At 37.4% G+C, this 27,499-nt stretch overlaps 1 protein-coding gene across 1 annotated transcript in view; it reads left to right on the forward strand.

Moving 5' to 3' along the window:
• Nucleotides 1–27,499, forward strand: part of COL6A5 (collagen type VI alpha 5 chain) — a 124,468-nt gene that overhangs the window by 67,706 nt on the left and 29,263 nt on the right. Inside the window, exons 31-37 of the mRNA XM_068545894.1 lie at nucleotides 6,550–6,561; nucleotides 9,429–9,916; nucleotides 12,642–12,735; nucleotides 13,287–13,940; nucleotides 16,917–16,994; nucleotides 19,765–19,777; nucleotides 22,494–22,702. Of these exons, the coding sequence (XP_068401995.1) occupies nucleotides 6,550–6,561; nucleotides 9,429–9,916; nucleotides 12,642–12,735; nucleotides 13,287–13,940; nucleotides 16,917–16,994; nucleotides 19,765–19,777; nucleotides 22,494–22,702 (1,548 nt within the window). The remainder of the gene's footprint in view (nucleotides 1–6,549; nucleotides 6,562–9,428; nucleotides 9,917–12,641; nucleotides 12,736–13,286; nucleotides 13,941–16,916; nucleotides 16,995–19,764; nucleotides 19,778–22,493; nucleotides 22,703–27,499) is intronic.

A 27,499-nucleotide genomic window follows, 5' to 3' on the forward strand; every position in this document is an offset into this window, starting at 1 on the left:
GTGGGAAACACAAGAGAAGTAAAGGACCTACAAAAACAAACCCAAAACAATTAAGAAAATGGTAATAGGAACATACATATTAATAATTACCTCAAATGTGAATGGATTAAATGCTCCAACCAAAAGACACAGGTTCAATGAATGGATAAAAAAACAAGATATATATATATATATATATATATATATATATATATATATATATATATATATATATATATATATATATATATATATATATATATATATATATATATATATATATGCTGTCTACAACAGACCCACTTCAGTCCGAGGGACACATACAGACTGAAAGTGAGGGGATGGAAAAAGATATTCCATGCAAATCGAAATCAAAAGAAAGCTGGAGTAACAATACTCACATCAGATAAAGTAGACTTTAAAATAAAGAATGTTACAAGAGACAAGGAAGGACACTACATAATGATCAAGGGATCAATGCAAGAAGAAGATATAACAATTATAAATATATATGCACCCAACATAGGAGCACCTCAATACATAAGGCAAATGCTAACAGCTATAAAAGAGGAAATCGACAGTAACATAATAATAGTGGGGGACTTTAACACCTCACTTATACCAATGGACATATCATCCAGAGAGAAAATTAATAAGGAAACACAAGCTTTAAATGACACAATAGACCAGGTAGATTTAATTGATATTTGTAGGACATTCCATCCAAAAACAGCAGATCACACTTTCTTCTCAAGTGCACATGGAACATTCTCCAGGATAGATCACATCTTGGGTCAGAAATCAAGCCTCAGTAAATTTAAGAAAATTGAAATCATATCAAGCATCTTTTCCAACCACAAAGCTATGAGATTAGAAATCAATTACAGGGGAAAGAATGTAAAAAACACGAACACACAGAGGCTAAACAATGCGTTACTAAATAACCAAGAGATCACTGAAGAAATCAAAGAGGAAATCAAAAAATACCTAGAGACAAATTACAACAAAAACACAAGGATCCAAAACCTATGGGATGCAGCAAAAGCAGTTCTAAGAGGGAAGTTTATAGCAATACAAGCCTACCTCAAGAAACAAGAAAAATCACAAATAAATAATCTAACCTTACACCTAAGGGAACTAGAGAAAGAAGAACAAACAAAACCCAAAGTTAGCAGAAGGAAAGAAATCATAAAGATCAGAGCAGAAATAAATGAAATAGAAACAAAGAAAACAATAGCAAACATCAATAAAACTAAAAGGTGGTTCTTTGAGAAGATAAACAAAATTGATAAACCATTAGCCAGACTCATCAAGAAGAAGAGGGAGAGGACTCAAATCAATAAAATTAGAAATGAAAGAAGAAGTTACAACAGACACCACAGAAATACAAAGCACCCTAAGAGACTACTACAAGCAACTCTATGCCAATAAAATGGACAACCAGGAAGAAATGGACAAATTCGTAGAAAGGTATAACCTTCCAAGACTGAGCCAGGAAGAAATAGAAAATATGAACAGACAAATCACAAGTAATGAAATTGAAACTGAAATTTAAAATCTTCCAACAAACAAAAGTCCAGGACCAGATGGCTTCCCGGGTGAATTCTATCAAACGTTTAGAGAAGAGCTAACACCCATCCCTCTTGAACTCTTCCAAATAATTGCAGAGGAAGGAACACCCCCAAACTCATTCTATTAGGCCACCATCAGCCTGATACCAAAACCAGACAAAGATACTACAGAAAAAGGAAATTACAGACCAATATCACTGATGAATATAGATGCAAAAGTCCTCAACAAAATACTAGGAAACAGAATCCATCAACACATTAAAAGGATCATACACCACGATCAAGTGGCATTTATCCCAGGGATGCAAGGATTCTTCAATATATGCAAATCAATCAATGTGATATACCATATTAACAAATTGAAGAATAAGAACCATATGATAATCTCAGTAGATGCAGAAAAAGCTTTTGACAAAATTCTACACCCATTTATGATAAAAACTCTCCAGAAGGTAGGCACAGAAGGAACCTACCTCAACATAATAAAGGCCATATACAACAAACCCACAGCAAACATCATTCTCAATGGTGAAACATGGAAAGCATTTCCTCTAAGATCAGGAACAAGACAAGGATGTCCACTCTCACCACTATTATTCAACATAGTTTTGGAAGTCCTAGCCACGGCCATCAGAGAAGAAAAAGAAATAAAAGGAATACATATTGGAAAAGAAGAAGTAAAACTGTCACTATTTGCAGATTACATGATGCTATACATAGATAATCTTAAAGATGCCACCAGAAAACTACTAGAGCTAATCAATGATTTTGGTAAAGTTGCAGGATACAAAATTAATGCACAGAAATCTCTTACATTCCTATACACTAACAATGAAAGATCAGAAAGAGAAATTAAGGAAACAATCCCATTCACCATTGCAACAAAAAGAATAAAATACCTAGTAATAAACGTACCGAAGGAGGTAAAAGACCTGTACTCAGAAAACTATAAAACACTGATGAAAGAAATCAAAGATAACACAAACAGATGGAGAGATATACCATGTTCTTGGATTGGAAGAATCAATATGTGAAAATGACTATACTACCCAAAGCCATCTACAGATTCAATGCAATCCCTCTCAAATTACCAGTGGCATTTTTTTTACAGAACTAGAACAAAAAAATCTTAAAATTTGTTTGGAGACACAAAAGACCCCAAATAGCCAACGCAATCTTGAGGGAAGAAAACGGAGCTGGAGGAATCATTCTCCCAGACTTCAGACTATACTACAAAGCTACAGTAATCGAGACAGTATGGTACTGGCACAGAAACAGAAATATAGATCAATGGAACAAGATAGAAAGCCCAGAGATACACCCACGGACCTATGGTCAAGTAACCTGTGACAAAGGAGGCAAGGATAAGCAATGGAGAAAAAACAGTCTCTTCAATAAGTGGTGCTGGGAAAACTGAACAGCTACATGTAAAAGAATGAAATTAGAACTCTTCCTAACAGCATACACAAAAATAAACTCAAAAGGGATTAAAGACCTAAACGTAAGGCCAGACACTATAAAACTCATAGAGGAAGTATAGGAAGAACACTCTGACATAAATCACAGCAAGATCTTTTTTGGTCCACCTCCTAGAGTAATGGAAATAAAAACAAAAATAAACAAATGGGACCTAATGAAACTTCAAAGCTTTTGCACAGCAAAGGAAACCATAAACAAGATGAAAAGAAAACCCTCAGAATGGGAGAAAATATTTGCAAATGAATCAACGGACAAAAGATTAATCTCCAAATTATATAAACAGTTCATGCAGCTCAATATTAAAAAAACAAACAACCCAATCAAAAAATGGACAGGGGGCTTCCCTGGTGGTGCAGTGGTTGAGAATCCGCCTGCCAATGCAGGGGACACGGGTTTGAGCCCTGGTCTGGGAGGATCCCACATGCCGCGGAGCAACTAGGCCCATGAGCCACAACTACTGAGCCTGCACGTCTGGAGCCTGTGCTGCACAACAAGAGAGGCCGCGATAGTGAGAGGCCCGTGCACCGCGATGAAGAGTGGCCCCTGCTCGCCGCAACTAGAGAAAGCCCTCGCACAGAAACGAAGGTCCAACACAGCCAAAAATAAATAAATTAATTAATTTAAAAAAAAAAAAAAGGGCAGAAGACCTAAATAGACATTTCTCCAAAGAAGACATACAGATGGGCAAGAGGCACATGAAGAGCTGCTCAACATCACTAATCATTAGGGAAATGCAAATCAAAACCACAATGAGGTATCACCTCACACCAGTTAGAATGGGCATCATGGAAAACTCTACAAACAATAAATGCTGGAGAGGGTGTGGAAAAAATGGGACCCTCTTGCACTGTTGGTGGGAATGTAAATGGATACAGCCACTATGGAGAACAGTATGGATGTTCCTTAAAATACTAAAAATAGAATTACCATATGACCCAGCAATCCCACAACTGGACATACACCCTGAGAAAACCATAGTTCAAAAAGATGCATGCACCCCAATGTTCACTTCAGCACTATTTACAATAACCAGGTCATGGAAGCCACCTAAATGTCCACTGACAGATGAATGGATAAAGAAGATGTAGTACATATATACAATGGAATATTACTCAGCCATAAACAGGAATGAAATTGGGTCATTTGTAGAGACGTGGTTGTACCTAGAGACTGTCATACGGAGTGAAGTAAGTCAGAAAGAGAAAAACAAATATCGTATATTAATGCATATATGTGGAATCTGGTAAAATGGTACAGAAGAACCAGTTTGCAAGGCAGAAATAGAGACAGAGATGTAGAGAACAAACATATGGACACCAAGGGGGGAAAGCAGGGGGGAGGGGGTGGTTGTGGGATGAATTGGGAGATTGGGATTGACATATATACACTAATATGTATAAAATAGATAACTAATAAGAACCTGCTGTATAAAAAAATAAATAAATAAAATAAAATTTAAAATAAATAAATAAATAAAAACTCTAAGGCCACAGCGGGAGAGGTTTGGTACCACTGTGGATGAGGAGGCAGAGGAAGAATTGCGAAGAAAATCTATTGGTAGGAAGAAATGATGAGTTTAAACATTTTAGAGGCAGAGGAATGCTGTGTAGACCCTAAAGTGAAATGATCTACAGGCAGAATGGAAGCTGAAATTACTAACGTCCTTAGAGCCGCAGGGATGAATGAGCTTCCAAAGGATGTGAAACTAGAGAGACAGAAATGGAATTCTAAAGAATGAACCCAGGGAGATGCATTACCAAAAAGAGTGGGCCCAACACCAGAAAAAATGGCACTGCAGAGATGAGGAAGTCCCACCAAGTGTGGGCAACTTGGAAAGAGGCAAGAAGCAGTCAATGGAGAAAACTCCAAGGTTGAGTGGGGGAACCCATGTCAAAGATGTCACTTGAGAGCTGAAAGGCTCTCCAGCACAGGGAGGAGGTGAGAACCAGCCTGGGGCACAGGGAGAGGACAAGGGGAGAGCTATTGTAGGGAGAGGAGTGTGTGATCTAAATCAAGGAAGACCCAAGGGGTGGAAGGGGCAGGGAGGTGAATATCTATCTTGGAGGATTTGGGATGTGAAGGCATTTTCCAACACTGCATGAAAGGAGTTAGCCAGGAAATTAGTGGGTTGTCGGGAAGTGGGCGGAGTCTATAACCAGACAGGGTGCTGATCAGAGAGCATGGAACTCTAGAATGCAGAACTGAGATAGGGGTTTGGGTGACAGGCCTTTGGAGCTAATTCAGATGCCCTGCAAGGTTGGACTCCTGCTCCACCATGTTTGTTCTTCAGCCCTACAGCAGTTCCAGCTGCACTGGCATGAGGGCCCTGGGCTGGTGGGTGGGAACTTCCCCCAGAATAAAGTAAGAGATCTAGGAAGCTGGGGAGAATGGAGAGAGAAAGGGAGGTTGGGAATAAAACAGGAGGGCCCAAGTAATTGGAGTCTTAGGAGAGACATAAGAAAGAGAATTTTCAGGAAAAACTAAATTAAAAAAAAGAAACACCCTAAAAGAGGTCAAGTAGTTTCCCCAGACTGAAACTCAGACAAATGCACCTAATTCTAGAGTTTGTTCTTCTGGTCTCACAGCTGGGCTGGAAGTTAACAAATGGGACTTCTCAGTCAGGAAGAGAGATCTATTTCAGGCCTTGAGATGCAGAGGAGGCTGTGGGTTCTGTGTGCTCTCTGTTGGCAGTCAGCATCTCAGCAACTGCAGGATGAAGACAAACAAAAATGTTCCTAGGGTTGATGTGAGAGCTTTTGTGGGCTGTGGGCCAGCAGGATGGATGACCAGTTTGTTGCCAGGGCTAGTAAAATCTTTTATAGTCTCGGAGTGATTCATTTGCTTCCTAGGAATTGAGTAAAATGAACATGGAAATTGTCAGGCCTGTGCTTTCTTCAAGATTTGCCAATATTTCCCCCTGTTACATCTCATGCTTACCAGGTAAATCACTTGGAGAAACCAGATGCTCGGGAGAAAGCAGGGGGTTCCCTCAGTCTGGATACAAGATCACTCAAACACAGGAGCTGTATTTTTTTTAGCAGAGACAAAGTTCATTTGGAAATCCCCACAGCTCTGCAGAAAAATAGAGGTTCCCAAGGTGTTCATCAGTGAAGAGAATAAGACCCCGTATTTTAGTCCTGCCTTGTTGAATGGCTCTCAGAAGGCTGTAAAATAGAGACAAAACAAATTGAATATTAGCTATCTTGCCTTTTAATCAGAGGCTCATCTGTTCTGTTTCTAAAACAAGTGATCAGTGATTCAAATTTCAACCAGAATTCTGCTAATGTCTGCTGGCCACAGCTCACAAGGAGGAAAGGTCAGGAAGATCCACAAAATAATAAACTTCTGTGTCCGCCCTCCTCCATCCTTTAACATTGGCTTCCTGTAATTAGAAACTAGCCCCATTTGCAATTAGAGTTAAACAGAATATTAAACTTTTTTGAAATTTTATTTTTTGGCTTATTTTTAGTCAGCATTGCAAAAATGTAACAGACTCTTTCTCTCTCTCTCCTCTTTATAGCTTGTTGGAAAGGTGAGTATTCTTACCATATTATGCAGCTTGCTGAAATAATTCTTGCATTCTGACAAGACCATACACACACTACTATATATAAAATAGATAACCAACAAGGACCTACTGTATAGCACAAGGAACTATACTCAATATTTTGTAATAACCTATAAGGGAAAAGAATCTGGAAAAATAGATATATATATGTATGTATAACTGAATCACTTTGCTGTAACTAACACAACACTGTAAATCAACTATACTTCAATAAATTTAAAAAAAAAAGTAAATGGGCAAAATATTTGAATAAACACTTCACAAAGGAAAAAAAAGAAACTCTCATCCCCACGGGAAAAGAGACTTCTTCCTTCTGTGTAGACACTTATTATGACTATAATTTTAAGTGTCGTGTTTGGACCTGACTATAAAATGCTGACTGCCAGCTCCCAGACCCTTCACACTGCTGTTCTTTCCAGGTCCTGCCAGTTTCCAACTCATTTTCTTCACGGGGTAGGTCCTGTGTTGTTGGACAATTCAGTGCAGGGCTGCTCACTGCCTGACCCATTCTGTTGCTCCATCTGCTGCTGAGTCCGTGAACACTGGCTTCTTGGACGGGCGATGCTTCCTTTCCTCCCTCTGACCTCCATTCACACCTTTCACCTCCACGTGCCCACCACTCGTCAGCCTGACCCGGAGGATGGAGGATGGTCTTCCTGGGGCCTAGACTGCAGTCGGTGTTCCGTGGTGCCTTAGACCCCTCGGATGGTGTCACCCCTGAGCCGGTTAAGTCCACTCCAAGAGCTCCTGGTCTCCTAGAGGCCTGCTGACATAGATCCACCGGATCTTTGAGCTCATCTCAAAGTTTGGCACCATTCACTTTATTCAAAAAAAAAAAAAATCTTAGTAAATCTAAGCACTCAGTAAAACTTCAGGGGTTTGAATTAAATTTATCAGGTACCCTGCTGGGCACTAAGAAAGGGAGAGATTAAAAATAAATGGAAACTGGTGCTGTCTTCTGGGAAAATCTGTGATGATAGGTCAGCTCTGAAGATGCTATCTACCACTTCATTAATCCTTTTTAGTATAGGGCTAAGAAATAAGGCATAGTACATTTTTCTCATTTTCTTGTTCATTATTGGCTTGCATATTTTAAAAATTTCTTCGCAGCAAAATGTCTTGATTCAAAACACATCTCGAAATCAACACTTCCTCTTCTATTTCTGTTACTGGGAACAACGGTTGGGAGATGCTATATTTTGAGTTTAATGCATTTTGAGAGTTAGCCAGATTGGGAAGAGTAGATGTAGATGAGGGGGTGCTTAATTTTTAAATAATTTTATTTTCTCTTCCTGTGTTCAGACTTTAACAAGGACTTTGAAAAGTTTGGTTTGATACATAGGGCAGATTACCTATGAAATTCCCAAAGTGCAGTCATCATAAGACTATTAGGATTGAGTTGGAGATTACAGACAGTCCCATCTTTATAATAGCTCGTTGAAAGCGTGCCATGGTCAACTGTGCTGCCCCCTTCCTCCTGCCACCCTCGCTGTCATCCCAAAGCCCCTGAAATCCTCTCTCTCTGGAAACAGTCTCTTTGTCCTCTGAATACCTGTGAAGAATAATAATCACTCTCTACCTTTCAATATCATGATCCTCCCCAGACAAGTTCCTCGAGGGCAAACTTGCATTTGTTCATCTTCACATGTATCTCACAGCACATGTTACCCTGCATTTCACATGGTGGATACTCAATAAATGTTTGCACATAAGTGGATGAAAATCTTCCAGCTGACTTTATCATTATTAGTAGATCATTTCTGTAGATTTTTGAAGAGAATAAACTTTCAGATTTTTTTTGAATTTTATTTTTTTTTATACAGCAGGTTCTTATTAGTTATCCATTTTATACATATTAATGTATACATGTCAATCCCAATCTCCCAGTTCATCCCACCACCACCACCACCCACCACCACTTTCCCCCCTTGGTGTCCATATGTTCGTTCTCTACATCTGTGTCTCTATTTCTGCCCTGCAAACTGGTTCATCTGTACCATTTTTCTAGGTTCCACATATATGTGTTAATATACGATATTTGTTTCTGACTTCACTCTGTATGACAGTCTCCAGATCCATCCATGTCTCTACAGATGACCCAATTTCGTTCCTTTTTATGGCTGAGTAATATTCCATTGTATATATGTACCACATCTTGATCCATTCATCTGTCGACGGACATTTAGGTTGCTTCCGTGTCCTGGCTATTGTAAATAGAGCTGCAATGAACATTGTGGTACATGACTCTTTTTGAATTATGGTTTTCTCAGAGTATATGCCCAGTATATTGGGTTGGGATTGCTGGGTCATATGGTAATTCTATTTTTAGTTTTTTAAGGAACCTCCATACAGTTCTCCATAGTGGCTGTATCAATTTACATTCCCACCAACAGTGCAAGAGGGTTCCCTTACCTTCAGATTTTCTGATAAGCCATAGTTTCCTTTAAAATTTTTCCATACAGTAAAATTCACTCTTTTGTTCAGTTTTACACATGCATAGATTCATGTAATCATTACCACAATCAGGATACAGGAAGTTCCATTAACCCAAATACTCCTTCCAATTTCTTTTTAAATAGCACTGATGGTGGGCAGTGAAGCCTGAGCATTATATAGCAAAATATCACTGCTCTGTATTTAGGTAACACCTTCAGGCTAACAAAGGAGAGTCTTTTCCTCCCTTTACATGTGGGTACCTCTGGTTCCAGAGTTTACGTGACACTTGCATTTTCCCAGACCTCAGTGTCAACCTATCTCACTGGAGTAAATGGAATGGGAAAGACTTTTGACCCAGTGAAGTAACTTAATACTTTTGCTTCTCATTTTTGTAGAAAAGTGTCCAGTGTATCCAACAGAGCTAGTATTTGCCCTGGACCAGTCCTACGATATCACAGAGCAGAGATTTAATGAAACGAGGGACATCATCATTTCTATTGTCAATGACCTTCACATCAGGGAAAATAATTGCCCTGTGGGAGCAAGAGTTGTCGTGGTTTCCTTCGACTCAGGCACCAGCTACCTCATCCGTGGGTCTGACTACCATAGCAAGAAGCAACTCCTTCAGCTTCTTTCCCAAATTAAATATCAAAACTCTGGGGAAGTCCGAGACATTGGTAACACGATGAAGTTTGTGGCTCGGAACATCTTCAAGCGGACGTTAGGAGGAGCCAATGTGCAGAGAGTCGCTGTGTTTTTTAGCAATGGACAATCTGCCAGTAGGTCATCCATCATCACGGCCACCATGGAGTTTAGCGCCCTGGACATCAGCCCTGCAGTCTTTGCTTCTAATGAAAGGGTTTCCCTTGACGAGGCTTTTGGGGTAAGTACTTCCCTGGTCAACGTATTTATTTTTAAGATATTGGTACTGGCAGGACGGGAATACTGGGGAGTAGGGGGACAGATGTGGCCTTTTGACCCCCTTTGCAATTTTTACAGCTGTATTGTTGCCAGGGTCCATGAAATCCAATTTTTAATAAGCACAGTAGCCAATGATAGCAGCCACCTTTGTTCAGGTCCTGCTGGGCACCAGACACTGTCCCTTTACATACACACTCAGGCATTCTCCAACCCTCTGAAGTAAATGCACATTATTTCCATTTAAAAATCAGGAAACTGAGACCCAGAGAGTTTGAGTGACCGCTTCAATTTTGTACGGCTATTAAGTGGCTAAATCAAGATTTGAACTAGGGCTGTCAATATAATGCTTTACCAGCCCTCTGCCAACCTGGTGTTTCTCAAATCTGTCATCTGCTAGCTGTATCTCATTGAACAGCTGGTCTTAAACTGTAATGGGTGAAGTTTAGGGGGTTTTTGAACCCTTAATGTTGTGTAAAACTTTGATGGGTATGAACCTTTTTCCCAAGAGAGGTTCCATCCCTTTTGGATTCACAGATTCTCATGGGATCTGTGCTTCCTTCTTTCTCCCCACAAACTGAAGAACTTCTCCACCTACTCTTCAACTATTTTAAAATCTACTCATATTATCCATGAAATACATGCTCCTGGACCTGGGTGGAATCATTATGTCATCCAAGAGGTTATAAAGGTCTATTTTTACACATATACACATGCTTACTATAAAAAGAAAAGCTCTCTATAACATGAAGAGAGTCAATCTGCTCGTAAGGTATCCATGAATATTTTGGAAATAGGAGTCATAGGGAGAATAGATCCTGACAGAAAGGATTGTAGGAATTTGAAGTATTTTCTGTAAAAATAATTACTTCCCAACATAGATAATTTATTTATTGGTTTTGTTATGGTATATGTCCCCCCACTAGAATGTACGATAGAGATTTTATCTGCTTTGTTCATTTCTGTATCCCCAGCACCTAGAATATTACCTATTTAACATTGTAGGCATTCAATAAATATTTGTTGAATGAATGCATGGATGAATGAAGAGCATGTGGTTGACTCCTGTGAATAAACTTCCTTGATTACCAAGGTTGCAGTTAATCTTTACATGGGGGACCAACAAGGTCAAACACAAAATAACACCCAAAGTATCCAGTTTCATAAAAACTAGAGTAGGAATGTAGTAACTACTTTCTAACTATAAGGCTGGAATGATAATACATATTACCAAATGCTCAGTCAGCACTTTACAGAAAAACAGAGGGGGTGGTTTTTCTACCTTTTAATTTCCCAAGGGAGAAAGAACAAAAGCATGAGCATCTCTGTCGATTGAAAGATCCCCTCATCACCTGGGAATGATAGATTTCTATTACTGTAATTAAAGTGTCTGTATTGCATGGTGCCTCATACAGAGTAAATGCCCAATATATAGTTATTGAGTCTGAATGAATGAATGAATGAATGCTATATATTGCCCATTTCAGTGAGTATCAAAGCAAAAATATAATCAAGAAACAGACAAAATCAGGCAGTATACTACCAAGAATTTTGAATAGACTTAGTGTCCTCTGTCTACATCCTTTTGGAATAGATATTTTAAAAATTGAAGTATAGTTGATTTACATGCTGTGTTAATTTCTGCTGTACAGCAACGTGATTCAGTTATATATATATATATATATATATATATATATATATATATATATATATATATGTATACACACACACACATATATATAGGCATACATATACATTCTCTTTTATATACTTTTCCTTATGGTTTATCACAGGATATTGAATATAGTTCCCTGTGCTATACAGTAGGACCTTGTTGTTTATCCATTCTATATATAATAGTTTGAATCTTTTAATCCCAAATTCCCAATCCATCCCTCCCCTCCCAGCCCCTCGGCAATCACAAGTCTGTTCTCTATGTCTGGGAGTCTATTTCTGTTTTGTAGATATGTTCATTTGTGTCATATTTTAGATTCCACTAGTGATGTCACGTGGTATCTGTCTTTCTCTTTCTGACTTCACTTAGTATGATAATCTCTAGGCCCATCCATGTTACTGCAAATGGCATTATTTCACTTTTTTTTATGGCTGAGTAGTATGGAATAAACTTTTAATTGGAATTTGTGATTGGAGAAATCCACTTGACATCTGAAAGATATGCCTTCTTCTAGATAGTGTGATTGGTTGGAAATAGTTGGAATCACTACTTAAAGAGGCTAAAGGAAACTTGTGAATGTAAAATTTCTGTAAGACCCAACCCCAGAAACTGATGTATAGTACATAAACAGCTGGTGCATAATCAGAAGTGTGTGAAAATTCAATGCAGAATTGCAGGTTTAGAGATAAGAATGAGATATTAATATCTACCCCAGTGGGTGAATCTTGTGGTTAACTTGTGGCAGTTTCCTCATCATAAAATTGGGTTGCTGATACCTGTTCTATATGCTTCCTTGGGTTATGTTTAGGATCAAGGGGGGATAGTGTGTGTGTGTGTGTGTGTGTGTGTGTGTGTGTGTATGCATAAAGATGCACTGAATAGAGCAATGGGCTACAATGCAAGGTGATGGTGATTAGTTAGGTGTTTTTCAAACTCTTAAAGTGTGTGCACAGTGTATTCCTGATGATGACTAAAGAAAATGAGCAAGTAAACATATACTTCTTTTTCAATGCAGTTTGACAACACGGGAACATTTCAGGTGCTGCCTGTTCCTCCAAATGGGGAATATGAACCATTAGAAAGACTTCGGCACTGTACTCTTTGCTATGGTAAGACTAATGAGAAGAATTTATTGTGCTGAAACACTTAAATGCCTTCTGGGTGAGTTATTAAATCTACCTTTATCAAAGAATTCTATTTTTGATTGTAGATTCTATTTTAAGTTTTCCAGTCTTTCAACACCATATGTCAGAGTTTCAATCTCTGTAATGTTTGAAGTTTCCATAGAATGTGAAAATTGGTTTAGAAGATTATCCCAATTGATTCGGCTTTTCCTGGGGACAATTTGATAGTTTGTATCAAAAGCTTCTAAAATATTTAAAATATTTTCTAAAAGAGTTTGGACATGTCTTATAGACTTTAAGTATACATGTTACTTACATCTGCTTTCAACAAAGACATTCCCAAATTGTCTGCTAGTGGCCACAGAAATTATGGGGACTTTGAAAATTCCTTATTAATTTAAATGATGTGAGATTGAAGAGGTATTGATCAGATGATTAATTTTTGGTAATCAGTCCTTTATTCACTTGAAGATCTCAAACAACAGTGTCTTCTTGTGCTGACATTGAACCAATGATAAGTCTCTATGTGTTTTCAGATAAATGTTTTCCAAATACTTGCAAGAAAGAGATTTTCTTACCTGAAAATTCATACATGGATGTCGCCTTCCTCTTAGACAATTCTAGGAATATAACAAGTGATGAATTTAAGGATGTCAAAGCCTTGGTGAGCTCAATGCTTGACAACTTTGATATTGCCTCAGACCCTGTAACCTCAGACTCTGGTGATAGGATTGCCTTGTTGAGCTACTCTCCTTGGGATGGGAGGAAGAAGGATGTGGTAAAAACAGAGTTTGAGTTTACAACTTATGAAAATCAAGCTCTAATGAAGAGGCACATCCAGACTTACCTCCAACAACTAAATGGAGAATCCACCATTGGCCATGCCCTACTGTGGACTGTGGAGGATCTCTTCCCAAGAACACCCAAACTGAGAAAACATAGGGTCATCTTTGTGGTCTCCGCTGGAGAAAATCATGAGAGAAAGGAATTCTTAAAGAAGATGGCTCTGAAGGCCAAGTGTCAAGGCTATGTCATATTTGTGATTTCTCTGGGCTCTACACATAAGGAGGACATGGAGGAGCTAGCCAGCCACCCACTTGATCATCATCTGATACAGCTTGGGAGAATTCATAAACCAAACCTGGATTATGTTGTGAAGTTTTTAAAGCCATTTGTGTACTCAGTTAGACGTAAGTCACTATTTTATTTTCTCTATGTTTTAATAAATTAGTGTTTGTTAGTAGTATTGATAACCTAACATACCTCTGTATCTATAGCTAACCAAAATATGTGAATTAGATGGTGAAAAGGGGACAGGAATAGGACACATCTTGGTTATACCTTGTTTATGCTTTGGTCATAATGCGGTGAGACCTTTTTCATGATATAATGTCTCTTAGCCAAAATCTCAGCACTAGAAGGAACAGAGTGACTGGAGGTCTCCTGAACTACACTTGCCCAACATAAAGAAGTTCTAGCAGCTCTTAGGTGGTCTCCAGGTTGAACATTTAAATAAAAGTTTTCCCTGCTACACCTGGTTTATTTCCAACCTTGGAGTACCCTGGAGACCTCTGGGAGAGTGCTGCTTCCAAAGAGTCTGAGCATACATACCACACAGGAATCTTGATAAAATGGAGGTTCTGATTCAGTATGTGTAGGATGGAGCCTAATATTCTGCATTTCTAACAGGTTCATCAGTGATGTCAATGCTTCTGGTCCACAGATCACACTTTGAGTAGAAAGGTTCTAGGCCAATGTACTACAAAGCGTCACCCATTGGACCAGTGTTAGTCCATAAATTGATGAAATACAGAAATTTCATAAACTGATGAAATACAGAAATATTTCTGAAAGAAAGAAATACAGAAATATTTCTGAAAGAAAGAAATACAGAAATTGAGAATAAGCATCTGGAAACTTTTAAAGCAATTTGACATTGCCACATTATACAAGTGTATAAACAGTGGACTTTGTCTCATTGAACAAGATATAAACCAAAAGTATCAGTCTGCAAAAGGCTAGAAATAAAAATACCTTGTCCTTCACCACAAGTGGTTTAGAAATGCTCTTTCTAGAGAGGTGGTTCTCAACTGGGGATGATTTTGCCTCCCCAGATGACATTTGGAAATGTCTGGAGACACTTTTGGTTGTCAGAACTAAGAGAGAGGATACTACTGGTATTTAGTGGATAGAGACCAAGGATGCTGCTAAATATCCTACAATGCACAGGGCGCCCCCCCACAGCAAAGAACAATCCAGCCCAAAATGTCAATAGCATTGAGGTTGAGAAATCCTGCTCTAGAAGATCCCATGGAATCAGAGCTGAACCTTTTCATTCTGGGAATCTGACAAGTGTAGAGTTAGGTTCTGTTGGAACCAATCCCACTACCCTAGGATTCCAAAGTCGCCCTGGTATTCAAGGAATCTCCAATACCACCATAGTGACAACGTCTTGGAAGTTCACTCTTCATTGCAGAAGGAGCTTCCCCTTTCTCCTGTGACTCATATTCGACTGAAGAATCCAGTAATTGCCCCTTTGGGGATATCATGTTATTTCTTTAACTCTAAATGCCTTCCATTGTATAATGCACCATTATATTATGAAAAATGAAAGAAAAAGTGCTTCCACTTAAATGTTGATACTGACTTTCCTGTTAGAGTTTTTTATTTTATAGTCTTCAAAAAAGTTCTTTTAGACAGACTACGATATGTCACTCTTGTGCATACATAAAAAGGGAATATACGTGAAATAGACTTGGTTAAGGCATTCCTAAAACTTCTTCTAGTCAAAATTTGACTTTTGTGAGCTCTTTCTTGACTCAGAGTCATTGATACCCATCTTTTCCCATGCAATATTTTTCTTTATACCATCAAGATCGATGATAGATTTTTTTAGAAAATCTTTTTTTTAATTTAATTTTTATTGGAGTATAGTTGATTTAAAATGCCATGCCAGCTCCTGCTGCACAGCAAAGTGAATCAGGCATACATATACATAAATCCACTCTTTTTAAGATTCTTTTCCCATACAGGTCATCACAGAGTACTGAGAAGAGTTCCCTGTGCTATACAGTAGGTCCTTATTAGTTATCTATTTTATGTATAGTAGTGTGTATATGTCAATGCACCCCAAAGGAACAGCACTTTAAAAAGACTCTATGAAATAACACAAAACTGGTCTTGCTGGGCTCTTAAATTAGGGTTTGCAATTATTAGAGCTAGCTTACTTTTGATTTCCATCTGAGCAATGTTGTTAAACACATCCAATTCACTGTCTTCCCATAACCACTTGGTTTGTAGAGGTTAAAAGTCTCCTTTACTAATACTTCCGGGAATTTTTTCTAAACTATTGACCCCAATTCTACAAGTTTTGGTGCTGGCACATTTGTTGTTCCCACAAGCACAGGTGATAACAATGGCATCACGATTCCTTCCTCACCAATAGCAACTGTCAACTACAATTGATTAGAAGACATAGTCTCATTTCAGAGAAATAGAAAAAGATGCTCATCTTAGAACAAGAGAAATATGATTATTATAAAACCATAAACATTCTGTGAGATATTTTCACGGAGTCTTCGATCATTCAATGGTCAAAGATCTCCTTTCACTAAAACCTATTTATTTTCCTGAATGAGGGGAAAATTATATATTTCTCAGTATTCCACAGTTTATATAACAACAATAGAAAGAGGTAAAGGAACATATTATTTAGGTCAGTAAGCTAAAATCTTTCCTGTGATTATTTTCCTCCTAGGAAATCAGTGTTAATTGGTGCAGAAGCACAGAAATAGCATCATGTAATAAAATATTACTTTTTCTATTAGCATAAGTCTGAGTGAAAAAGTATTATAGGATCAGAATAAAATTATGTTAGCCTGAACATATGGAAATCGTGTCTCTGCATCACAATTAACCCTTAAATGAACAATTTGAGGAGGTCCGTTTCCATGACCCCGGTAATTCTTTGGCTGCAAAATGTTCTAAAATCAAATTCTGAATGCTATTTCTAGTTGTTACTATTTTCTTTTCTCACTTCAGCCAAATTGTGCTGAAATACTTTAGTGACATTTATCACTTCAAGAAGATTCCTGTTGGAATTCTCTTTCCCTAGCAAATACAATTTCTAGTTTAAAAATCTAACTATAATTTTCCTCTCTCAATAGGAGGATTCAATCAGTACCCACCACTGATGCTTGAAAACATCTGCAGACTCATCAATTCAAAGGAAGAGGATAATCGAAGTATCAATCTTCTGTGAGTTAGAAAGCTCTGATATTTACAAGTGACTGTTGATTGACTGAGGGGTGTGTAACTGGCTGATGGCAGATGATAAGGTCTCTGAAGGAAAGGCTCTTCATGTATTCCATTTTCCGTAACAGAAGTTACACACAAGCATGCTTTCTGGATTGATGTTTTTATAACATCCTCATGAGCTTATTACAATTTTGCTTTAAAATTCATGGTTTCCTCAGAAATTTCCAAATTGAAATTTACCCCAGAATAGAACCCAGAATTCAGTCTCAACCCACCTCAACTTTACTTCTCATCTCTCCCCATCATAAGCTCTGAGTTCCGGCCACACTGGACTCTTGTCTGCCTTGTGTGACCAGAGGTCCAGGAGTTCACCCTCCTGGACCTCTGGTCACACTGCCTGGGCTCCTGCTCCTTCCAGTGAAAACCTACCCATCCTTCATGGCCCTGATTAAACCTGTCTCCTCTTCAAAGCCCATATTTACTCTCAGTCAAAATCCACAGTTTTTCCTTTTTAAATAACTTTTTACACCTCTGCTGAGGCACTTATTACAGTTTATCCCAATATCTTGTCTCACTGAAGTATGGGGTTCCATGTGATTCATTGTTTCATTCCCAAAACAGCATGAAAGACCCCACAATATCATTGCACATGTAAATAATTTTCTTTAAAATTTTATCTTGAGTGAAAATATAAATAATTAATCTGAATGGACTTGAACCTCAAACAGAACGAGAATGGCCCATTTGGCTGCTCTGTGCTTTTCTCTCTATTTCACCAAGCTTGGATCCCTGACTACAGTCTGTGAAAGCCCAGGGTTAGCCCATAATGGCCCTGTCCTGTCAGATTGCAATTAAGCCAAGAGCTTCTCAAAATAGATGCGGTCTTTCCCATAAAACCCATATATCCAAAATGGCAAGATGAAGTGTTCCTCAGAATTCATGCAAATACATGTTCCTCTCATGTCAGGTTTCATTTATACTTAGTAGTTTAACAAGGAAGTGTCTAGCAGCTCACACCTTCTGAAGGACAATATGGCACTGATGTCCTGTGAAGCAGTGTTTCCCAACATGGAATAGACAATACTCTTATTTAAAGGAAAATCCCTTCTTACAGGACTACATTTTAATATAATGTTATTTTAACATGTACAAACACAAATCTAGCTGCAAATACCATATGTGTATAGTTCCTATGCAACTATCAAACAAAAACAAATTCGTACATCAAACCCAAGGAAACTCAATAAGACACAAATTTAAAACACTAATTTAATGTATTAGATGATTCTGCTTTGCCAAAATAGAATTCCTAAAAAGTAAAATAAGAAATTTTATAGCCAAGCATGTAAACAACCTAAATGTCCATCAACAGATGAATGGATAAAGAAGATATAATACATACACACACACACACACACACACACACACACACACTGGAATATTACTCAGCCATAAAAAATGAAATAATGCCATTTGCAGCAACATGGATGGACCTGGAGATTATCATACTAAGTGAAGTCAGACAGAGAAAGACAAATATCATATGATATCGCTTATATGTGGAATCTAAAAAAGTGGTACAAATGAACTTATTTACAAAAGAGAAATAGACTCACAGATTCAGAAAATAAACTTACAGTTACCAAAGGGGAAAGGTGCAGGGGAGGGGGATAAATTAGGAGTTTGGAATTAACATATACATACTACTATATATAAAATAGGTAAACAACAAGGACCGACTGTATAGCACAGAGAACTATACTCAATATCTTGTAATAACCTATAACGGAAAAGAATCTGAAAACATACACATATATATGTATATATATACACATATATATGTATGTATAAATGAATCGCTTTACTGTATACCTGAAGCTAACAGAACATTGTAAATTAACTATGCTTCAATTAAAAAAGTATTAATAATATGGTGCATATTGGTAAAATGTGTAAAACATGATGCATGCTGCAGAGTCACCTCTGCTCTCAGCTTGCCCACTCAGTTCTGTGAGTGCTTGATTCCCCAGCACTTGTCTTCACCTGCACTACTGCAAAACGGTCATTCCCACTCTATGTCATCGTATCATTTGGCTTTTGCTTGGTGTGAATGTATCGTTGATAACATTATGTCTGACTTTATTTCCTTTCCTCATTAACTCTCAACAGTTAAAGTAGTACCACCGCGTGCCAAACAACAGTATCAATGCAAACGTAAACATGGACTTGAAATTGCATAAAGGTGCATTAATAGAATAAGAATAAACTTATATTGAATATGTTTTTTATCATCACCTAAATAAAAACACAATATTTTCAAACTATCATTCTTACTCCAAAGAATATAAATGTAGACACCATTTTAGGAAGCATGGTGTCAATGAGATATATTTTATATAGTTTTATTCTTCTCAGAGCAGTTGATGGTAGATTAAATGACTATTTTCTACATTTTCTGTGGAGATTGATATCAAACTAAGACACATTATTTGGTTGTCCCAAGTAACCTATGAGTTTCTTGTCATTTATCTAAAACTCTGTGACAAATCAGACTTGATTTATTCCAAAGTAGTGTTTCATAGGCTATAAGCAGATGGCAGGAAAGGGAAAGATAATGGGAATTTACACAAATGTATCAGTATATGCTTTTTATTTTAAATGAAGTATAATTGATTTACAATATTATATGAGTTTCAGGATTACAGCAGAATGATTCAGTACTTTTACAGATTATACTCAATTAAAAGTTATTACAAGATAATGGCTATAAGTCCCTGTGCTATACAAAATATCCTTGTTGCTTATCTATTTTATACACAGTAGTTTATATCTCTTAATCCCTTACCCCTAACCTGCTCCTCCCCCCCCCACCCTCTCCCCTCTGGTAACCACTAGTCTGTTCTCTGTACCTGTGAGTCTGTTTCTGTTTTGTTATATACATTCATTTGCATTATTTTTTAGATTTCACATATAAGTGATATCATACAGTATTTGTCTTTCTCTCTCTGACTTACTTAACTAAGTATAATATTCTCTAGGTCCATCCATGTTGCTGCAAATGGCAATAATTCATTCTTTTTTATGGCTGAGTAATATTCTATTGTATATGTATACCACATCTTCTTAAGCCAGTCATCTGTTGATGGACACTTGGGTTGCTTCCATGTATTGTCTACTGTAAATAGTGTTGCTATGACCATTGGGGTTCATGTATTTTTTCAAATTAGTGTTTGTGTTTTCTTCAGATGTATGCCCAGGATGCGAATTGCTGGATCATATGGTAGCTCTATTTTTAGTTTTGTAAGGAACCTCCATACTGTTTTCCATAATGGCTGCATCAATTTACATTCCTATCAACAGTGTACAAGTGTTCCCTTTTCTACACATCCTCACCAACATTTGTTATTTGTAGACTTTTTGATGATAGCCATTCTGACAGGTGTGAGGAGCTATCTCGTTGTAGTTTTGGTTTGTATTTCTCTGATGATTAGCAGTGTTGAACATCTTTTCATGTGCCTGCTGGCCATTTGTATGTCTTCTTTGGAGAAATTGCTATTTAGCTCTTTTGCCCATTTTTTAACTGGGTTGTTTGGTTTTTGATATTGAGTTGTATGAGCTATTTATCTCTTTTGAATATTAATCCCTTATCAGTCATATCATTTGCAAATATTTTCTCCCACCCCATAGGTTGTCTTTTAGTTTTGTCAATTGTTTCCTTTGCTGTGCAAAAGCTTTTAAGTTTAATAGGTCCCATTCCTTTATTTTTGCTTTTATTTCTTTTGCTTTAGGAGGCAGAGACAAAAAAAAATATTGCCTGTGATTTATGTCAGAGAATGTTTTGCCTATATTCTCTTGTAGGAATTTTGTGGCTTCTGGTCTTACATTTAGGTCTTTAATCTATTTTGAGTTTATTTGTGTATATGGTGTGAGAAAATATTCTAATTTCATTGTTTTACATGTAGCTGTTCAGTTTTCCCAGCACCACTTATTGAAGAGACTGTCTTTTCTCCATTGCATATTCTTGCCACTTTTGTCATAGCTAGATTAAGTGACCATAAGTGTGTGGGCTTATTTCTGGGCTCTCTATTCTGTTCCATTGATCTCTGTATCTGTTTTTGTGCCAGTACCTTGCTGTTTTGAATACTGTAGCTCTGTAGTATAGTCTGAAGTCTGGGAGGGTGGTGTCTCCAGCTTTGTTCTTTTTTTCAAGCTTGCTTTGGCAATTCAGCATCTTTTGTGGTTTCATATGAATCTTAGGATTATTTGTTCTAGTTCTGTGAAAAATTTCATGGGTATTTTGATAGGAATTGCATTAAATCTGCTTTGGGTAGTATGGTCATTTTAGCAATATTAATTCTTTCAATCCAAGGGCACAGGATATCTTTCTATTTCTTTGTATCATCTTTAATTTCCTTTATCAATGTTTTATTGTTTTCAGAGTATGGGTCTTTTACCTCCTTGGTATTTTATTCTTTTCGAAGTGATTTTAAATGGGATTGGCTTTTCACTCTCTCTTTCTGATAGTTCATTATTAGTGTATAGAAAAGCAACAGATTTCTGTATATTAATCTTGTGTCCTGTGACTTTGCTTAATTCATTTATTGGTTCTAATAGTTTTTGGGTAGAGACTTTAGGGTATTTATGTAAAGTATCATGCCATCTGCAAATAGGGACAGTTTTATTTCTTCCCTTCCAATTTGAATGCCTTTTATTTCTTTTTCTTATCTGATTGCTGTGGCTAGGACTTCCAAAACTATGTTAAATAGAAGTGGTTAAATAGCCTTATCTTGTCCCTGAATTTAGAGGAAAACCTTTCAGCTTTCCACCATTGCATATGATGTTAGCTGTGGATTTGCCATAAATGGTCTTTATTATGTTGAGATATGTTCCTTCTGTACCCACTTTGATGAGAGTATTTATCATGAATGGAGGTTGAATTTTGTCAAATGCTTTTTCTGCATATATTGAGATGATCATATGATTTTTGTCCTTCCTTTTGATAATGTGGCATATCACACTGATTGATTTGTGTATGTTGAGCCATTCTTGTGTCCCTGGAATAAATCCAACTTGACACAGTGTATGATCTTCTTATATACTGTTGGATTCATTTTGCTAATATTTTGTTGAGGATTTTTGCATCTGTACTCATCTAAGATATTGGCATGTAATTTTCTTTCTTTGTAGTGTCTTTGTCTGGTTTTGGTTTCAGGGTACTGGTGGCCTTGTAGAATGAATTTGGGAGTGTTCCATCCTCTTGAATTTTTTGGAATAGTTTGAGAAGGATAGGTATTAGTTCTTCATTACATGTTTAGTAGAATTCCCCTGTAGTATAATGAATTATTTGATTGAAATAAATTTAGATTTTTATCACCCAGTTTTCTTTCTTCTAAGAAATAATTAACTATATTAAATTGTTGGGATATTTTATTTGTATTCCCCAAAGTTATATAGGTTCACCTAAAACTTTCCCTTTTATCTTCTAGATTTACCCCTGAGCCACATGAGATTTCTTCAGGAGAGAAGAGCTTCATTGGCCAGGAATTGAGTGTGGGCAGAGATTCATCTTTTGTGTTGGAAGACAGTGGAAGTGACCATCTGGTTTACATTCCAAGCCAAATGTTTATGCCACAGAAATTAACAACTAAATATGACAAAGATCAGGATTCTGAAGAAATTGCAAGTCTCACTTCTGGTAAGGAAATGAAAAGTTATAGCAGTAATTTTAAAATAACTGGATCCTCATCCTTTAACACTAATAGAGAATCAAATAAATAAGGTGGCTATAAAAAGCAACTTTTTTCAAGTTCAAGATGGTGGCTACAACTGCAGCTTTTATTTGATCAGAAGATTTAAATGGTCACAGGTACCACTCTGGAAATCACTGATAAGCTCTAAGAAATGTCCCTGATATGCTCACCAAACTTAAGATTTCTCTAGAAACCACAATTTAGGTTAGTATGATGTAGAAGGAGGCACTATAGAGAATAACATAGCAAAAGAGGAATTAAAATAATTTTTAAAAGTTGGCCTGACCAGTGCCCCAGAATTTGTGATTTGTGATAGCACGAGAAGGTGTAAGGTTTTTTCACTGGAAATAAAATAAACTACCCAACTCTCTACATTTTTTTTTTTTTTTTTTTTTGGCTGTGTTGCGTCTTCGTTTCTGCACGAGGGCTCTCTCCAGTTGCAGCGAGCGGGGGCCACTCCTCATCGCGGTGCGCGGGCCTCTCACTTTCGCGGCCTCTCTTGTTGCGGAGCACAGGCTCCAGACGCGCAGGCTCAGTAGTTGTGGCTCACGGGCCCAGTTGCTCCGCGGCATGTGGGATCCTCCCAGACCAGGGCTCGAACCCGTGTCCCCTCTATTGGCAGGCAGACTCTCAACCATTGCGCCACCAGGGAAGCCCCTACTCTATACATTTTAATGGCAAAGCAGTAATGCTTTTGGTCAGGATTTAATAGTTTCAAACAAATCAGATCATAGAATTTTGGCTGTATTTTCATTTAAAAGGGTGAGAATTCTAAACAGACTATTCAGCTATTCCATCTATGTATCTAGAGTCTCCCAAAATGCTTATTTGGCCAGAATGCCAGCATTTAAAGCATTATGTCATAAGTATCATGTGTGATGTTAGAATATGCAAGTTTGAAAGAAAAGGTGGCCAATCTCATAATATTCATTCTTAGTAATTTCCTTGGATAAATAAATGTTCTTTTCCTTGGGTTCAACACTGATGTCCCCATATTTCCCCCCTATTTCTGAAATACACATGTTTGAATTTTGTCTTTAAAGCAGCTAAGCTTTCCTTTATAGAAGCTAGAATTGAGAATTAAAAAGTCAATTACTCATTAGTTGAAAAATAAGACTTTTTTAAAAAAGTAATGAAGTAAACCTGGATGTACATAGTTCCTTGGCATTAAGGCATTCAAGTGTGTGATTTCTTATTTAAAACAGGTTTTTATCATTATATAGACATAGCTTAAAGAAGAAAATACAAAATTTGTTCTTCTTAATGGATGCAGTTAATTTGGGGTATTCATTTTAACGATATGGTAATTACAACAGCCCTCGAGGCATAGGAATTTATTATGGTTTGGTTTAGGAAGAATAAAAAAGAAAAAGAGAAGTTATTTTGGCAGAGTTGGAATACCCAATTGTCATTTGTGATAGTATTGTTAGTGGTAAGAATTTTAAAGTCTAATAATTCAGAAGTGTGGAACTTTTCAAGAAAGACAGAATTAATTGGATATTTAAGGGAAAAAAGGAGAAACTCATCTTTGCAGCCACCTTTAATGACTGTTGTTCAGTAATAATAGAAACACTTTTCATTTGGTTTTTCAGATGTCTGGGTATCAAGATACTCATAACCAGTTTAAGGTCCAATTTGGCTGCAGAAATAATTGTTGCATGGCTCTATAGGAAAAAAATGTCAATTTGCTGTTACACCCACCACACCCAATTTCTCTTGCAGTGGATTGAAGTGTGTTGGGAGTTCTGTGGAGGATTATGTTGAGTTGTGATTGCCTGGAAACAGAGTCTCAAACCTAAGGATAATATATATTTTTTATCATTTAAATAAATCTGAGTCTCAGATCATCAGTGTTGTCTAGGGACTTCATACTATTCCTTTCTTTCTTTTTTTTCTTTTTAAAATCATTGCTAGCTAGTTGTCAAAAGCTGCTGAGAACTTTCTGTATAATGTGCCATCCTCAAGGAGAGTAAATTGTAGTTCAGATATTTTATCTAGTCGCTAAGAGATGAGCTTTGATACATTCCAGATGTATTGCACAAATAAAAAGATTGATAACTTCTGTAAGAACTGCCACATGCTATGCTTATTACTCATTTATAATGTGATTCTTATGGCCAAGGGCTGATTTTTGTGCCCTTGAATGGAGAGTCCTGGGGAAGTCAAGAACCTTAACCATTTAAGAAACTTTTAGAGTTCCCAGAGTACTGTGGGCTGGCAATGAGTTGTGTATCACTCTCTTTCACAAGAAACACAACCACTATCTCTCTACCTAGGCCTCTCCCTTGCTTCTTCCTCCCTACTCCAGTTTCCAAGTTCATCCTTAATTCCATCACCTTTCCTGGCCCTCTCCACTCCTTACAGCAGCTCAAAGACAATTTGTATCAGGATCACCTGGAAGCCCTTCACAAGCATAGATTCCTAAGCCCTTCTCAGTATTACTGCTTCATATTTAGGGGTGTGAGTGGCCAGGAAAAAGCCACAAGCTTTAAAGCCACCATGGGTGATTTTTGTAGGTCCTCATTTTTCAGATCCACTATCCCAGTGATTCTCAAAAAGTGTGTCCGTAAACCAGCCGCATCAGCATCACCTGGGAACTCGTTAGATATGCACTGATCCTGGACCTACTGAAGCAGAAACTGGAGGTGGGGCTCAGCCATCTGATTTTTAACAAGCAAAAAATCTGATCCAGGCTGAAGTTTAAGAACTACTGTGCATGCTACCACTTTGGTGTGCTTTCAGATTTGTGCTGTGTTCTCAGCTAAAAGCAATTGAGTAACTAGTATCACAGAACAGAAGAATTCCCATTGTCAAAGGGATCCAGGTAAACTGGATTATAATTTTACTTTACTCATCCAAGAACACTGAACATTTATCCACCCATCTATTCATCCAACATCTATCTAACAAGACATTTTAAGATCCAAATATGTAGGGGTTATCTAGAGACACTATTATGCATTTTGACCACGGCATCCACAATATAAAAATTCCTTGGAAAATTCAGTTGCTCTTAATTACTCACCAATGGAATACACATAGTTCTTTGGAATTATGTAATGAAAAATGGGTGGTTTAATTCTAATTAAATTGCAACTGTTGACCCAATGGTGAGCCTAGCACTTTCTCAAAGATGCTATGTTAACTAATACTTAAGATACAGTTAGTCTATTGTCAAGATTAAAGAGGGACAGGATAATTTTTAATGAATGTTAAATACCAACCCAAACTCAACCTAGGGCACACTCATAGCTTTAAGCACTCCCTGGCCTTAGGATAATTTCAGCTGACGTTCTTTTCAATGAATTTTATTAAGAAATAAGAGGCAACACTTCCCTCTTCAAACTAGGCTGGAGTTGTGCTCAAGGGAATTTGCATGGATTTTGTTTTACATTCTTATTTTGCTAACTTTGATCGTGATCTACAATCAGGTTTTTTTTAAAGCCAATGTATCTTTTGATTTTGAATCAATCATAAGGTATTAGAGCTGGAAAGGTATTTAGTGATTAGCTCTTGCAAATTCACCGGGGGATGATTCCACCCTGCTCTACCCTAGGAGACATATTGCAATGTCTGGAGATATTTTTAGTTGTCATAACTGGAGGGTGCTACTGGCATCTAGTGGGTAGAGGCCACAGATGCTGCTAAACATCCTACAATGCACACAGGACATCCTCTCACAACAAAGAATTATCCAGTCAGACTGTCAATAGTGAAAGAAACACTGTTTTAGAAGAAACTTCAAGTCCCCAAGATCAGGGAACTAAAACATTCAGTATAGGGACTCAAGATTTCTACACCCTGTCCACTGTTTCCCAGTACACCCTCAGGATTCTGCTAATTTTTAAAAAATTGTAGAAGTACTATCATACCATATAAAATTGTAATACAGAGTCACAAGTCACACAATTTAGCAGACTGAGCTATTTGTGGTGTGGAGTGCAGTTTTTGGTTTTTCCATAGGCATATAGGTTTACATAGTTTTATTCAATTTCATATCCTGCTTTTCACATATGTTATACATTTTACATATTGCTGCAAGCTTCATACTGATTTTTCTGTGTTCTCATAAAGTTACTTTCAATGAATGAATGTATTTAACTATTTATCTGCTGTTGAACACTTAGCTTGCTTCCATTTTTTCTGTCATGTGTTGAACTTGAAGACATATATCTTCTGCTACATTTAAATCTGTACTGGAATTAAATGCAACAGAACTGGCTTCTGAGTCACCCAATGGAGCAGTCCCCAAGCTGAATGTCCTACTTTCATATCTGTACACATGCTAAAGAAGTCAGTGATAGAATTAGGATCATGTTTGAATTGTAATGACACATTTCATGAACGTTTTAGGAAATCTCAATCATCTGGTTGCTCTTTGGGGGATAAACTGAGTCTCCTGTTCACTTTAAGCTGTGGACTGAGGTTGTGACATTCACTTTTGCTTGAGAATTTATTGTATAGTTATTATATTTTGGGTGTCTTCCTTGAAGATTTTGCATGTGGCAGAGCTAATGTGAACTGCGAGTTCAGGGGATGTGGATGATTTGACTTCATGGAGGCTGCTTCTGTAGGTCTCATGCAATCATTTGTTGCAATTACTAAAGCAATGTTCTATAGTGTTAGCAACACTTGTTTTCATGGGGACTCTTTGCTAATGGAATAAAACGTAGATAGTTGAAGTGATAATTGGGTGATGGTGGTGGTGGCGATCGACAAAGCAGTGGCAGCCCTCATTGAGG

Source organism: Eschrichtius robustus, chromosome 6 (genome assembly GCF_028021215.1).
Source record: "Eschrichtius robustus isolate mEscRob2 chromosome 6, mEscRob2.pri, whole genome shotgun sequence".
In the NCBI taxonomy this organism is placed as follows: domain Eukaryota; kingdom Metazoa; phylum Chordata; class Mammalia; order Artiodactyla; family Eschrichtiidae; genus Eschrichtius; species Eschrichtius robustus.